The sequence below is a fragment of the Pholcus phalangioides genome, unplaced genomic scaffold, assembly GCF_987345545.1.
Source record: "Pholcus phalangioides strain wild (caught in Gottingen) unplaced genomic scaffold, Ppha-v1.0 ptg000007l_1, whole genome shotgun sequence".
In the NCBI taxonomy this organism is placed as follows: Eukaryota; Metazoa; Arthropoda; class Arachnida; order Araneae; family Pholcidae; genus Pholcus; species Pholcus phalangioides.
In genome coordinates, this window is record NW_028301600.1 from 21,558,946 (window position 1) to 21,573,897 (window position 14,952).

General features: G+C 32.5%; 1 protein-coding gene across 1 annotated transcript in view; it reads right to left on the bottom strand.

The window, feature by feature from the left end:
• Positions 1-14,952, bottom strand: part of Utx (Utx histone demethylase) — a 176,912-nt gene that overhangs the window by 155,126 nt on the left and 6,834 nt on the right. Inside the window, exons 2-5 of the mRNA XM_089232840.1 lie at positions 7,027-7,093; positions 5,457-5,709; positions 3,840-3,889; positions 3,105-3,163 (exon numbers count right to left, since the gene is read on the bottom strand). Of these exons, the coding sequence (XP_089088966.1) occupies positions 3,105-3,163; positions 3,840-3,889; positions 5,457-5,709; positions 7,027-7,093 (429 nt within the window). The remainder of the gene's footprint in view (positions 1-3,104; positions 3,164-3,839; positions 3,890-5,456; positions 5,710-7,026; positions 7,094-14,952) is intronic.

The following is a 14,952-nucleotide window of genomic DNA, read 5'->3' on the forward strand; positions in this document are numbered from 1 at the left end:
GTAAACAACTACAGTGACTGGCACTTCGTCAGGTGAAATGGGGGAAGAAAATTTCTTCAGTTGAGGGCTGAAGATGCTGTTATGACGCCAGATACCTGACAGTCAAGTTCTCTGAAGCTGACACTAGTCTTAAGGTGGCCCAAGGATCTACCTATTATATAGTTTCCTTTTCATTAAATATAAATATTCATGAAAATCATAAGGAGTCAGCTAAAAATCTTAGTCTGGTGTCCTATCAAAAAAGTGAAGGCTCACATTTGAGTATAGGGGAAGTCAAAGTCATGGGCCTGTGTCTATATGTGCATGTTGGTTAATAAGGCACACACGAGATAAATTTTTCATATGAACAAATTTCATTCATAAAGACACATTGCATTTTTTTTTACTAATACAGAAGTAAATTGGTGCTGTTAGCATTTTTGAAATTGAAATCACAGGAGGGGATTAATTACTTAGAGATTTGTGTATATTAAAATATACAATGGATACTTGAGATAAAAACAGTTTCCTTTTATTTTACTGTTATCTGTGAAATTCATATGCTTCTTGATCTGTTACCATCATGACATCACATCAGTTATGAGAGCGATATTGCAGTTATTGCTCAAGTATATTTGACAGCAAGGCATACCAACAAGCGACACATAAAGGATGGTTCTAATGAACTGTTCAAGTTCACATTCATCTAAATTCGGAGGACATAAAATGACTTTCTGAACAGCATATAAATATCGATTCTGGAACATTTTTTCGTTCAAAATGTTTAAAATAATGATGAGGTAAGCTTATAATTCACAGAAAATGTAGCAATAATCATCTTCCTCAGTGTCAATAATTGAGAACTAATAAACATCTATATCATCATTGAGAAGCTTTATCACTAGAGCTATTCTCAAAATAATCTTCACCATCTTCAGGAGAAATATTTACATTTATTTTTTTAACGATGACCATAAAAAAAAAAGACTTTTGGAATAGGAAACATTTCTGTTTCATTAAAATTAACGCAATGCAAAACAAATTTAACCATTTGAAAGAACAAAGTACATAATATGTAATTAAAAAAACTATCCATATAACTCATATAATTATTAGAGCTCTCTTTTCAAAAGCATCCATGAAGGGAGTGCTGTCACTGATGTTCAGCATCTTCCAGTTTCCAGAGGCGCGGCAATGATGCATAAATATGACTAATGATTAAATTGAAAGAGCAGCAGGTGATACAGTGAAATAGTTTTATGTATGTGTTATTACACTACAGCAATATCTTGAGTTGCAAGTTTAATTTGTTCTTGAAAATTTACTATTATCATGACGAACTTGTATCTTGAAACAAATAAAATATAAAAATAATGAAGATCTCTCTCCTTAATTGTCCCAAATTACTAAAATATTAAAGATTTTTCAAATAAAAAAAGATATTTTTTACTACAATAATAAATAAACAAAAATAATTTTTTTTTTTTTTGCACGAGTAAAGAATTATAGAATGAGTTATATGAATTAGATAAGAAAAAAATATAGGATTATTACATATTAACAATGCTAAAGTTCAAAGTTCATGTATGTAGTAATTATATAATTTCTCTCTCTCAATACAATATATACTTCAATTTAAGAAATTTTGGCAGTTCTTGTTGAAGAATTTTCTTCTGTAGCTCATAGGCTTGCAATGTCAAGATGAAGTCTTGATTAATAGCTGCCTAGATGAGTCCTCTGAGATGGTATTCAACTTTCAGACAGCTACTGTATTTTTCCCATATAAAGTTGCATTCCTATAACTTTTCCAATCACAGTATTTTTAGTTTTTGTCCATGTTGATTTTCTCTCTAGGGTTCTCTAAAACTCGATTTAAATGCAGTGGTGAAAGTCACTATTTGTGGTGTGACAGAAAACACATCTTGTTGATTTTTTATGCATTGGTGATAATTGCAAGTGGACCTCAAGTGATATTATGATTTGGTTAAACTACAAACTCCATAGGGTTTTATGTTGGTCATATTTGGTTAGTAAATCTGCATTTTTTTTCATAGCCATTCTAATGCTATTGCCTCTCTTTCATCCATTCCCATTACTTTTTAAGTAAGTTCTTCAACTGTCTAACTTCAAGATTGATTTCACTATTTTCTTTATTGGTTTTCTATTTGACTTTTTGTTTGCATATTCATTTTTCCCCCCTTTCCTGCATGGGCCTTGATCTAATGTTTAATGTTGGCCTTTATCATGATTTTTTTCCATCAGCTGTATGAATTATTGATATAAATATCAGCATAAATAAGCCTATGCTTTACTTATTATTATAATTTTAGTTCTAAAAACCAAAGTAACTTGGTTTAATAAGTATTTAAAATTGAATATTACAGTATATGATGGCTCCTTGTCATTTCTGAACCCATAACTATCAAACAAAATTTAATATCATCTTCGTCATTAAGTTCACAGAGGGATCTTCTGTGTATTTCATGAGAGAAATTTACTTCTTATTACCACCAGGTAAGTTAATTAGAAATTGCATCATCATTGTAAATGCATTATCAGGAACTTAGTAACATTGTTTTTTGTTACACTTTGATAGCATGTGATTGTGAGTAATATGTATTAATGTTGATAAAAAGATTCATTGAAGTTATTTCCCATAAAATCGGTTATGATGTCCCAGTTTAGCAGTATGAGCATGATATGGCATTGTTATATTATTATCATTAAGATGAGTTAAGTAAAAGTTTATCATTTTTGTTGCACCACATCATTTTCTGCACACGAGGGCTAATTAAATCGGGACCTACAATTTATTGCAGATTCCGAACGGTCACCTTTTTTATACTCACCAAGAGATTGGTTCACTAACCCCTCAGTGTGGGACTCACTGGGGTAGAAATATGTTTCTGCGGTCATGTAGCCGTTTCTGATGTCCCCTGCATCAGGAAAGTTTCTGACAAGGACGAACCAGGTATCGAACTCGCAACACCTTCACACGTCCTTTCATACTTTACGCGAGTAACTTATCGACCAGGGCTACTTCCTCCTTAAGTGAAAGTGAGTCACATATGGAATAAGTTTAATCTCTTTTTAGAACAAATTTTAGTTTAGAAATCACGACTTACCAATTATATGCATTATAATGAAAGTACACCAAAGCCAGGCCATACATAAAATGCGCATCCTGAAAAGGAAAAATACAAAAAATATAATAATAATAAATAAATAAAAATTAAAAAATATACAGTGTAGATGAGAAGTCCCACACACACACACACACACACAGACACATTTAAAAAATTCATAACAAATCAACCAATTGTCATAAAAAGGTGCAGTTTGCACTAAAATACTTATTCCCTAGTTTTGTTTTCTTTTTTAATTAAAAAAAAAAAGTTCAAATTTCACTTACAGGTTGGCACTGTAAAATGGAAAACTCAACATAACACATAAAATGCAACACAACCCGTGTATAATTAATGTTTATAATAATTTGGATTACATAAAACTACTATATTTTGTGACGAACCATGATGTGTGACATTACCGGGATTTCAATGAGTATCACAAAACAATCAAATACAACATAGTCTGGAATGAACTCAAAATCATTAATATTTATTTACAATTGAATTAATTATTAAATTTAGAAAGTTTGAAAAAATTGATTAAAAAATCATGATTTTTTTTCTCCTCCAACTTCAATATTGTAAAAAAATTAAAATTAAACAAGCAATTTCAACATTAAATTACACAGAAACCTCAAGAGAAATTTGTAAATGTTCTAACTACCCAAAAATTTGAATTAAACAAGTTTTCAATGTATATGGAAAAAATATTTAATAAAATAACCATAATACCTTTGAATGATCTTCCTTCATTTTGAAGAATTTTTGATATGCAGATAAAGCTGAAAAAGATGTACTTTATCAATAAACAAACTTTTCAACATAATTTAATAGTTAATTTTTCTCTAATCTTTGATGTTTGCACTTAAAGAGAGGCTCCATTGTAATTTGGGGAACATCATAAACACTGGAATATTTTTCCAAAGAATATTGAAATTTTATCATAGCAAAAATGTATTTTTTAACATTAAAAAATTTTTAAATAATTAAATTTTCACAGTTAAATTTTTAAATATGACTGATATGGTAATTACAATAATTATAAATAATAAAATATTAATATGAATTGAAATTTTAATTTTGATCTTTTCGAAATGACAAAAAAATTATTTTTAGTGCACTTTTCTTCGTTTCTTATTTCATGCATAATAAAAACCTACGTACAAGATTGCGTGGAACATGTGTACAGCAAAGAATTAACATTGTGACGAATTGACTCTGTGATAAATTGACGGCACAACAAATTGACACTGTGACAAACTTCTACTGCAACAAATTTGTACCTCTATGAATTGAGTTGCGACGAGTTGAGTGCGACAAACTGACCGGCTACGTCATTTGTACTATTATATGAATATTTTAGGCTGTTAGGCAGTTGTGAATAAGTGATAAAACTTGATGTTTCATTCGTGTGTGATGTAAGACATCAGATCACGTGTTTTATCGTAAGCCTATACATATAACTGCGATAGATTATATCAGGGTTTAAGCTAGATTAAAAAACTCCTTTAGTAAAAAATCTAAAATGGGAAAAAAGTTTTAGCAAAATGCTAAAATGCCAATGATTGATGGATGGATGTATCATGTGTACAGGAAATACAAAACTACTTGTTTTGTATCTGTATCTCCAGTATACATTTTTTGTGAAAGTGGCTACTACTTCTTTCGCATTCTAAGATTTTCTTTTGCATTTTGCGAAAAATGTGACAGTAGCTTAAACCCTGGGATTATATCATGATTGGAAACAGGGAATTATCAGAACACAAATAGAGAGAGCATACAAAATATGTAAGCCAGACTAGTTCATAGAAGAGAAACAGCATATAGTAGGGCCTTCCAAGCTAATTGATACTTCTTGGGAGAAATAAAGAAAGCCATACGTCCAAAAAGTACTCCACAAAGATTGGATGAGGCAGACAGCAGGAAAAGCTTATTTGCTGTTCATCCCATATGTAACCGTCAGAATTGGACAATGTCTCTGGAATTTTAAATAAAATTATTTACCATATTTATGGGACGGACTTTAAGGGGTAATAGAACATACTGGAACAAGTATTTTTGGTCATAGAATGTGTAGAAGAGAAGGGGTTCAGATTCCTGGTCCTCCCCGCCTAAGCAATCAGAGCCACATTTTGTGGATGGTGTAAAAAAATTGTGTACAATCAAAGAACTTTTAATATTTTTGAGTAATAATTTTCAATAAATTTAAAAAAATATTTTTTGTAGTTATTAAAAACATAATCTTAATTTTTTTTTTTTTTAAATTTGCAAATTTTCTACATTATGAAAGTTCATAATTTTTATTTTGACAAAAAAGTAAAGACAAACAAATTCAGTTCTAGTTAGTACCTTTCGCATACTCTTCAAGTAGCAAGTTCAGATGGCCAAGTTTCACGAATATTTTAACAGTCATTTCTCTTATCTCATTTTCTGTTGATGCCGATTCTGGCATGCTGTTTTCTGATGAAAGATCAGCGGATGTTATTGTAGAAATGTTGTCTCTCTCTCTCTCAACAGAGTTCTCTCTCTCCGTTAGCTTCTCTCCCCCATTCACTTCTTGATTTTTAATGCATATTAATGCTTTCTCTAAGTATTTGACAGCCTGTGTGAATAAATCAAAAGAAACAAATTATACAGATTTCAAGTCATATAATGGAGAGACGTAAAACTATCTGAGAGATGTTTATACTAAACAATAAAACTTGAAATTAAACATATTCAGTAAATCCAGTCATCATCCCACTAAGCCCTTTATTTAGTAATGACCATAGGTGGCGAAACCTAGGAGACTCAAGCTATTTCAGTCTCTCCAATAAATTCTGTTGGGGGGACCCCGAGCCATCCAATAACTAATATACAATGCGTGCATGCATGCACCCCTCCTCCTCCTCCTGCTCATGGACTTGAGTCCCGTACATATAAAGAAAGACTAATAACTTCCAGTTCCCCTCAATGTTTTTATAATGTCAGCATCCCTGGTGATATGTATTATTGCTAATCCATATAAATGATTATATCACTTAGGTCAGGATTACACTATAAAAGTTTTCAAAAAGTTCTTTTATAAAACTTGAAAAATTCAACCAATAAATTTATCAGTTGCATTTGCTTAGGGTTACCAGATTCGAAAACCGAGAAAAGAGGACATCTACACGCGTATTCTTAATAATGTCACTCTTACCAATTTCCACAACAAATGGCGCCACAAAACTGACCAATAAAACCAGCCACACAACAATATTTTTTCCCAACTAAAACAAAACCGCTAAAAAAGCAAAAAACAAAAAAAATTCTGGGAATTTTGGCAGCTATTGGTCAATGCGTGTGGAACAAAAACATAAAAACACTCATATCAATATGTTTTAAAGTGGGAAAAACATTTTGTTCAGGAAAAAAAAGGAAAATAATTCCAAAAACCAGAAAAGGAGGACAAAAGAGTGAATTTCCAGAACGGAGGATGCTTGAAACGATATCATAAAGAGGATGCCTGGTAACCTTACATTTGCTCGAATGTAACCTAAGAGCTTCATTGGTTGGATTTTTAAGTTTTATAAAAGCGATTTCATCGAACTTTTATAGTGTAATCATCCCAACTTTAGACACTTAGATATGATAGAAATTCCTGATGGTGTTCAATAAAGGATGGAAAATGAACCTCTGTAAGTCCAATTTCCAACAAGGTGTAAATGCAAGTCAGCATCTCCTTTAAAAGGATGTTCATAGAGAGCAGGCAGGCTGCAAACACAAAAAATATTACAAACACAATATTTCATACATGTGCTGATTTCAATTACAATTTGGAAAACAGATGGCAGCACTAAAAACACATAACAAGCATTCCTCAGAAACAAGCTACCCATTAAGTACAAAACAGTGCTGAAAATTTCTGGCGTTAAGCAGGAGTAAAAAAGACACTCACTTTAATCACAAGAGCTCTCTTTTTAGCATTGTCTGGATGACTCAGTTTCAGATAGCCAAAATCACGGCTAAAAAACACAAAGGAAATATCTATGTTGTAAAAACAATAAAACACCAAAACTCATTCACAAACCTCTTGAAAAATATAGAATTACAACTTCAGAAAACCGTATATTTCTTGTTTTACAGTTACGGCACAGCACATTAAAAAAAATTCACCAAAATAAGAAAAAAAATTTGTTTACAAAATGCTAGCTTGCTGAAAATTGTAGTAATGAATAAGGTACACAGTTTCATAATGTGTAGGATATAGGGAGGGGACGAATAGTGATTTAGCCGAATATCAATTTCCTTAAAATTAATCACAATTATAAATAAAATTAGTGTTTTTAATTGAAAATAAAATTACTGGTAATTTCAATTGATTGATATTAAATTTCAATTATGGCATTTATTATTTAAATAAATATTAAAAAATTGATAATTGAAAGATTTTTATTGCCATGATACTGAAATCAAAATTAATGATGATATATTTTAATATTATTTACAGAATCATTTTTACTTTCAACACTTGTTACAATTTCACATCTAATTAAGTGTTACGATCTATAGACGATAGATGGCGCGATTTATTCGATGGCTCTCAGAAATATCGAAATCTGTTGATACATGTTTCGGTTTAGCGGAAATGAGTGCGATTGGCAGAGAACTGATGGAGGGCTGGAGAACATTCCAGAAGGTTATGCCTATCCAGACAGTGGTGCCACAAACCTGGTACTATGAAACAGAAATTTGTGGAATGTTCATTTTCCTGAAGTTTCAACCGGAGGTATAAATATGAGGCGATCGCAAGAGGGATTGGAGAAGAGGGAGGTTCGATGAAAAGTAAGTTGTAATTGAACTTGGCGAGAAAGTTGTTAGCTCTCTGATTAGCCTATAAATATGAATAAATTGCTGTTCTGTAAATAAATCTGTGTTTGTCCGTCGAACCGCTTCTTGTTTTGCAATCTCGAAGTCTTGCGAAAAATTATCCGGAACATTAGAAAATTTCAGCAATGCATCATAAGATTTATTACTTATTTTTCTTTTTGAGCTGTTCTGTCCCCCCCCCTCTCTCTTTTGCCTCTTTCAGTAGCTCAGTATGTATCTTGTCTAGGCACATCATCCTTCAGTTAGTGAGCATGTGTATATAATTCATGCTCACTTCCACCTTATTCCAGTAGGATTCTATTTTCATTCTCATGTTTTCCTTATCCTAAAAATTCATCTTGATATAACTTCTCTTTGACAGAAAGGGATAGGTATACATTACAAAATACAATATTATCAGTATATCTGTAATTTATGGGAAAAATTCCAATTAATATCATTTTTAAAAATCAGTTTGTTGTGCTAGATCAGCAGTTCTCAACTTTTTTTGTCTCACGGAGTCCTTTTAGTATATAATTTTTATGACGAAGCTCCACCACAGGTTTCTCTTTTTTATTTATTTACCGAGTTGACCAATTTATTTTATTGTCCTGGAGAGGTAGAGGAGCACCCTGGGTTGGTAAACAAGAAAACCAAAAACAACGTGTTTTTTATTAGCATTTACATTAAAACAATAAAATTTCTGAAAAATCATTCAAACTTCTAATGATTAATTGAAATAAAATATTTATTGACGTAATTAACAGTACTCCCATACTAATTAATCCATAAATATTTCTGACATTTTAACAAAAATCACCTTTTGCAATTTAATTATTTCATAGCTTTTGTTCGAAAATTCTTAATATTATTATATTAAAATAATGTGTTATTCTCATATTGTTAACCATACAAAAAAGATGTTTCCCCAGTACTTTCAATATGCTTAATAAGAAGATATTTTGGTTATTTTGCAAACACTGTGATGAAAACAGGTAAAGACAATGTGTTTAATGAAGCATAATTGATGCATATTAATTAGCAATGATTTATGATATACAGGGTGATTATATATAGATATATAACTAAAGTTTCGATTTCAAAAGAACCACTGGTCAGAATGACTTAAATATTTCCATGAATATTCCTGAAGCAATGGAATTTTTCATGGCGAAGGGGGAAAAATATACTTGAAAAAATGTGAAATAGAAGCTGCACTGATCCAACATGTGGGAAATTTGTTTGCAGAATGGAAACAATAGCCACTCAAGGCAAAATCACGACTTAATTACCATTGCACAATTTCATAATTCATGGAAACATCGCAAAAATGAAGTCATTAAACAGACAACTGCAACTTCCACAAGAAATATTAAATATGTTGTCCACCATATTCTCGCCATGAGGTGGAAGTGCAAAAATTCTTGTTCAACAACAGATCACATTATATCATGGTAATAATATGGATGTGCTTTCAATTCATAAAAGTTTGCAATTTGATCACTGTACATAGAATTTTGAGGTAACCCCCAAAGCCAAAAGTTAAGGGCTAAGGTCAGCTGCTTTGCTGGTGTTGCAATGTGCTATTCATACACTGATGCTGTTGAACTGCCGAAATGATATGGTTGCACAAAACAGATAATACCCCTGGTGCTAAGTATAGCATCATCTATTTGTACTATTTAAAATACTTTTTTCTTTCGCCAAAGAAAATTCCATTGCTTCAAGAATATCCATGCAAGTTTTCAAGTCATTCTAACCAGTAGTTCTTATTACATAGTGTTTTGGAATCAGAATTTGAATTCATAAATAACTTACTAGTGTACAATAGAAGCTTGATTAACTAGAGGTAATGGTGAAAGTATTTAGAAAAAAACTATTGCATATTAAGCCTGGTGGTGATATACAGTATGAGCTGTGCTGCTTCTCACGGAAAGAAAAATTTGTTATGAAAATTACATAAAAAATACTCATTATTCATCATTTATTATGTCATCTTTCACCTATAAATAATCAGTGTCGCACTCCAAGAATAGAAAATGTTTTAAGAATGAAAAATTTTGGCTAATAATGAACCAATATAATATTTTTAAAGGAAAAAATAATAATATTTAGGTAACTTTTATGTGATTTTTTTGAAAAAAAACCCATGTGGTTTAAACCAAACAACCCTGCCTCTGGGAAATGCATAATGATTCCCAAGGGTTCCGCTGAGCACCGGTTGAAAACCGATGTGCTAGATTTACACAGATATTCTGCCAAATGCCTAAGCATTATTCAGCCGAACCAAATATTCATCAAAAGAGCCAAATAGGCAGAATACTGAATAGCAGCTGAATATTCATCTCATCACTAGTAGGATATACAGTCATACCTTCATCCGAGAAAAAAAAATTCTAAGTAATAAATTTTTGGAGGTGATGAGGTCTTAAAATTTTATATTAAAAATTGGTTACTATTTAAAATTTGTAAAAAAGTAAGATCACAAGCAATGCAAATGTGAGTTAACCCCTCAACATACAGGGATGAAATATCTCATACCTGTGTATACGAAAGAAATACAATCACGCTCTCTTCCTTCTCTCAAGACATTTCATTGATAACCCTGTACATGAAAATTGTTTTTTTCTTTCCCTTTATCTCTCAGCGCAATAAGTTTTTTTTCTTTTCTCTCTCCTTGCAGTTTGACGTGTAAAAAAACCCTACACTTTATCTTTGAAAAGAATTGTGATTGGTTGTGGAACGAATCATTCGAGTTTAAATTATTTCCTATAGAAAAGTTTCATTCAATATATGAGTGATTCGTATTATTAGCACATTCACAGAACCAATTATCCTTGTAAACCGAATTTCCACTAGATTACTAAACTGTTCATGCAGCTTGTAAACATCCCTGTATGAGGAATTTTGAACAAACTGATTGATACATGTCAGAATAGATGGTGCATGTGTGTTGTGTACCTAACATGAAGTTTGTTTCTGATGAATGCCTGATGTGTTAAAATACAGTTGAGCTTGCTTATAACAAACAGATATATTGTCGCATATAATAAAATTTTTCATTTCCCATGAATTTTGTATCACTTATATATGCTTATCAAGTTATTACAAATAGAACAAAAAGTCAGTGTATAAGAAATATATTCACTTTTCTTTCTGACTTCATTATAATACAAATACAAGGCCACAACAGGTGAAATGCTCAATGTGGTGCTGAGAAAAAGATGCCCATAACAAATATGGATGTCATACATTTCTAAAATACAACAACCCCCAATTAAAAATGCAATTACAAAAACTATAAAAAATATACATGATAAAATATTATATATAAATGGGTATGTAAAGACTGTAGTAGGCTACTAAAATCTGTTTTCCAAATTTGGAAGCAACAACATCACAGATTATTTTGCCTGTTTCGTATTATGGCTGAAATTTAAATGCTGTAGGCCTGACTACTCTCTGTGAAGAGACTTTTTAAAATAGAAGATTGGCTTGCCATAAGCGGAGATAGACTTGGAAGTCGGGGGGGGGGCACGGTCATTATTGCTGCTGGGGGGGTGGCACGATGATGATGTCAATACATATATACATTAGATCAATTGACTCCACCTTTGATGCTGGGGGGGGGGGGACAATGCCTCCTCCCATATCTCCACCCAAGCAGCTTGCATTCGCACCTTAAAGTTTCAAAACCACATTTGTGTGGTTTGAACCTGGATCTCTCCACGATGCAAGAGTCCATAACATTGCCCATATGATTAACCTTCCCCCCCCCCCCACATGTGGCTTATAATGATCATCCAGATGTAAAAAATTTTTTGGTCCTTCCTATAAGATAGCAGAATGATGTCTTAATAGGGTGGATATACAGAACCAAATTTTCAGAAATATTATGGAAAAATGACAGCAAATAAAAGTCGCCAAAAGGGATTATAGCAAAGTTGTAATGACAGAAAAATACTAGTGGGAGGGGTGTTCAGTCCCCCCCCCCCCACCGAAATGTTTGATAATGACTGATACATATGGAATGACCAAGGCTTGACAAATCCATAGCGACTGAAAAATTAGTGTACTGACATCCATATTTTTCTACATTTGGTCGCTAGCTCAGGCAAAAAAAATATGCTTGATTGATAAACTATTTGGTTAGGGCCTAGATTTTTTCTTGATTTAACAAGCTCTGAGAATAACATGATTAAGTCTATTGTTCTATCACTTTGGTTTCCCCCACCCCTCTGAAAATTTTTTTGGATACTGTACTGGATTATACTATAGCTGTTCTAATTAAATTATTTTCAATTTTATAAAGGATTGTCATTTATTTTTCAGAAAGATCAGCACAAAAGATCATCGTTAACAGTGATAGTATAATCCCTTTTTTCTTTAGCGATTTACTTTCTAGCGTGTTGGTGCTTTCCTGTCTGGTCGGCAATGGTCGTCATTGTTTTCCCACATGCATTTTTTTTTCTGTCCGCTATTATTATTTCCTAAGATTTCTGGGTTGTATTCTTTTTTTCACAGTTAGTTACCAGAAGGTGACGTTACCCGCTATAGGTAGCTAGTACCCATGGGCTTGAATAGTACCCATGGGCTTGAATAGTACCCATGGGCTTGAATAGTACCCATGGGCTGTTAGCATTTTAGAGCTTCTTCTTTTTTTCATTTATATGTTATCGTATATACCATTTTCTGAACATGTTACATTGTTTTTCCTGTTGGAATATCTCATTTCGGATTTGTTTTATCAGGTTGTACATTTCAAATTTCCATTTTTATGAATTTTTGCATATTAGCCATTATTATGCGATCATGTTTTTATTGAACTCAGAGAGAGTTTTTTGCCCTGACCATTATATTATTTAAAAGAGAGTCTGGGTTTTTTTATTTCCATTCCAGAGAATATTTATTTATATATCAGGAGAAATGGTTGTACCATTTAAACGTCTTGGTTTTTATAATTTTCAATCTTGTATTTGGTCTAGGATGTTATATTTTTAATCTCAATCTCTTATTTAGTCTAAGAATGTTGTTTTGTTATTGTTTCTGTTGTTCATTTCTTATTGTCTTTTTCTTCGTTTGAAATAGCTATAGTATAATTTTTCCCCCTTTTTCTTTGGAAACAGTTTTTGGCAGTTTCCTTTCTAGCTTGTTGGCACTCTTTTTCCTGGTCAGTCATTTGAATCGATTGAAGTTTTTTTCCTATCCTGCAGTACCATACGGTTTTCCTAGAACTTTACCTTCATTTTTTCTTGTCCAAATATCTTGTTTCCACTCAGGTTGTACATTCATACTTCCATTTTCATTAATTTTTTGCATTCTAGCCATTATATCTGGAGTTTTAATCCCGCAAATAGTGTTTTTATTGAACCCAAAGACTGTTTTTACCCAAACCCAGAGAGAATTTTATGCCCATTACTGTTGTTTGAAAGAGAGTCCTGGTTTTTATTCATAACAATTTGTTCATTTTATATATAGCTTCATTATCAATCTGGATCCCGTATCTGAGCTAGGATTAGGGTTTCCAAATTCCCGACATTTTAAAGCCCTCGGGAATTGGGAAATTAAATTTCCCAAGAATTCTTGAAATCACTCATTTACAGTGAAACCCCATTTACACAACTCCTTCTATTTATAGGACATTATTTTTGACCTCGATTACTCTATACTTTTTAAACTTAAAATATTTCATTTATATGCACCACATAACTTCAATTACATGAATCCAAAATTTTATAACTGATTAATAATATATTATCATTATAAATATTAATGATCCATGCAGTTAAATGTAGAAGGTGTACAAGTCTTTGCGTTAAAGGCTGAACTGGCACTCGGGCCTGGAGACCCTGACACCAGGTCCTAAATTGCATTGCAGTTTGGCCAGGATTCCAAAAAACTTCCTGTTTTTCTTGTTGCACAATAAATTAAATTTATGCAGCATGAAACTTATTTTATTTTCTTACAGTTAGCAAAGGAAAAAAAAGACTGCCTTACCTTTTGTATAGTTTCAATTACAACTTGCCTATGCCGCACTAAAATAGCTTCATTTCAATTATACTGATCACATCTTACACATCTCTTAATCATTACTGATAAATATAATAATTCATATCCACTAACACATAATAAGCATTCGAGAATTCTGCGTTTTAAACTTTGAGATATGTAGCGTCAACTGCATAAAGTGATTCCCCCCTGTACATCACGGTTTTTTTAAAGGCGGATCATGGTCAGTGGTCATACCAGGGCCATTCAAGTATTACGTAAGCAGATTTTCAGCCATTTTTGAAGCCCCCCTTGTCAGCAAAACAGACCCCCCTCCCCCGTCAGCAAAATTTCGTCAGAAGCTTAGAATGTTTCATATCTTCAAAAAGGGATGGTTGATGACATAAGCAACTTTCAAAACCCTCCCTCCCCCCTTGTCATCAAAAGTCAGCAAAACCGAAACCCCCTCCCCCCTCTCGATGCTGGCATAATATTTGAATGACCCCCACTTAAAAGTTTAAAAAAAAAAGACAACTCCCGCCCTTGCACAATTGCTCTTTTATTTTCCTGTAGGATTGCTTAAAAAAACGGGGGTCAATTGTGATTGAATAAGTTTCCCAGGGAAGGGGGCATCATAAAGACCTGAAACTTCCTCTCTCAGTCACTTGCAGGTGGTTAGACAAAAAGGATAAGTTTTTAAGTATTTAGAGGTTGCAGAGAAAGAAAGGAAAGTAAGTATTGGTGTGCATTACGCAATTACTCTCCATGGAAAAAGGGGGCCCTTAACTAGGACCATAAACTAAGGGGTGCCGATGAAGGAGAAAAATATATTAGGTATTATGCATGTTTGACATGAGAATTTTGACATTAGAATAGTAGAGAGCTTAAGTCTTTTTCAGAAATGGATGGACCAAACATATAGAATAATTTGGATAGCCATTGACACGCTGTAACACATTTAGAAATCAAAACAGGCCCAGATTCGTAGCACCATGTCCTTTTTTCAGATCTTACCTCCTTCGTTCAT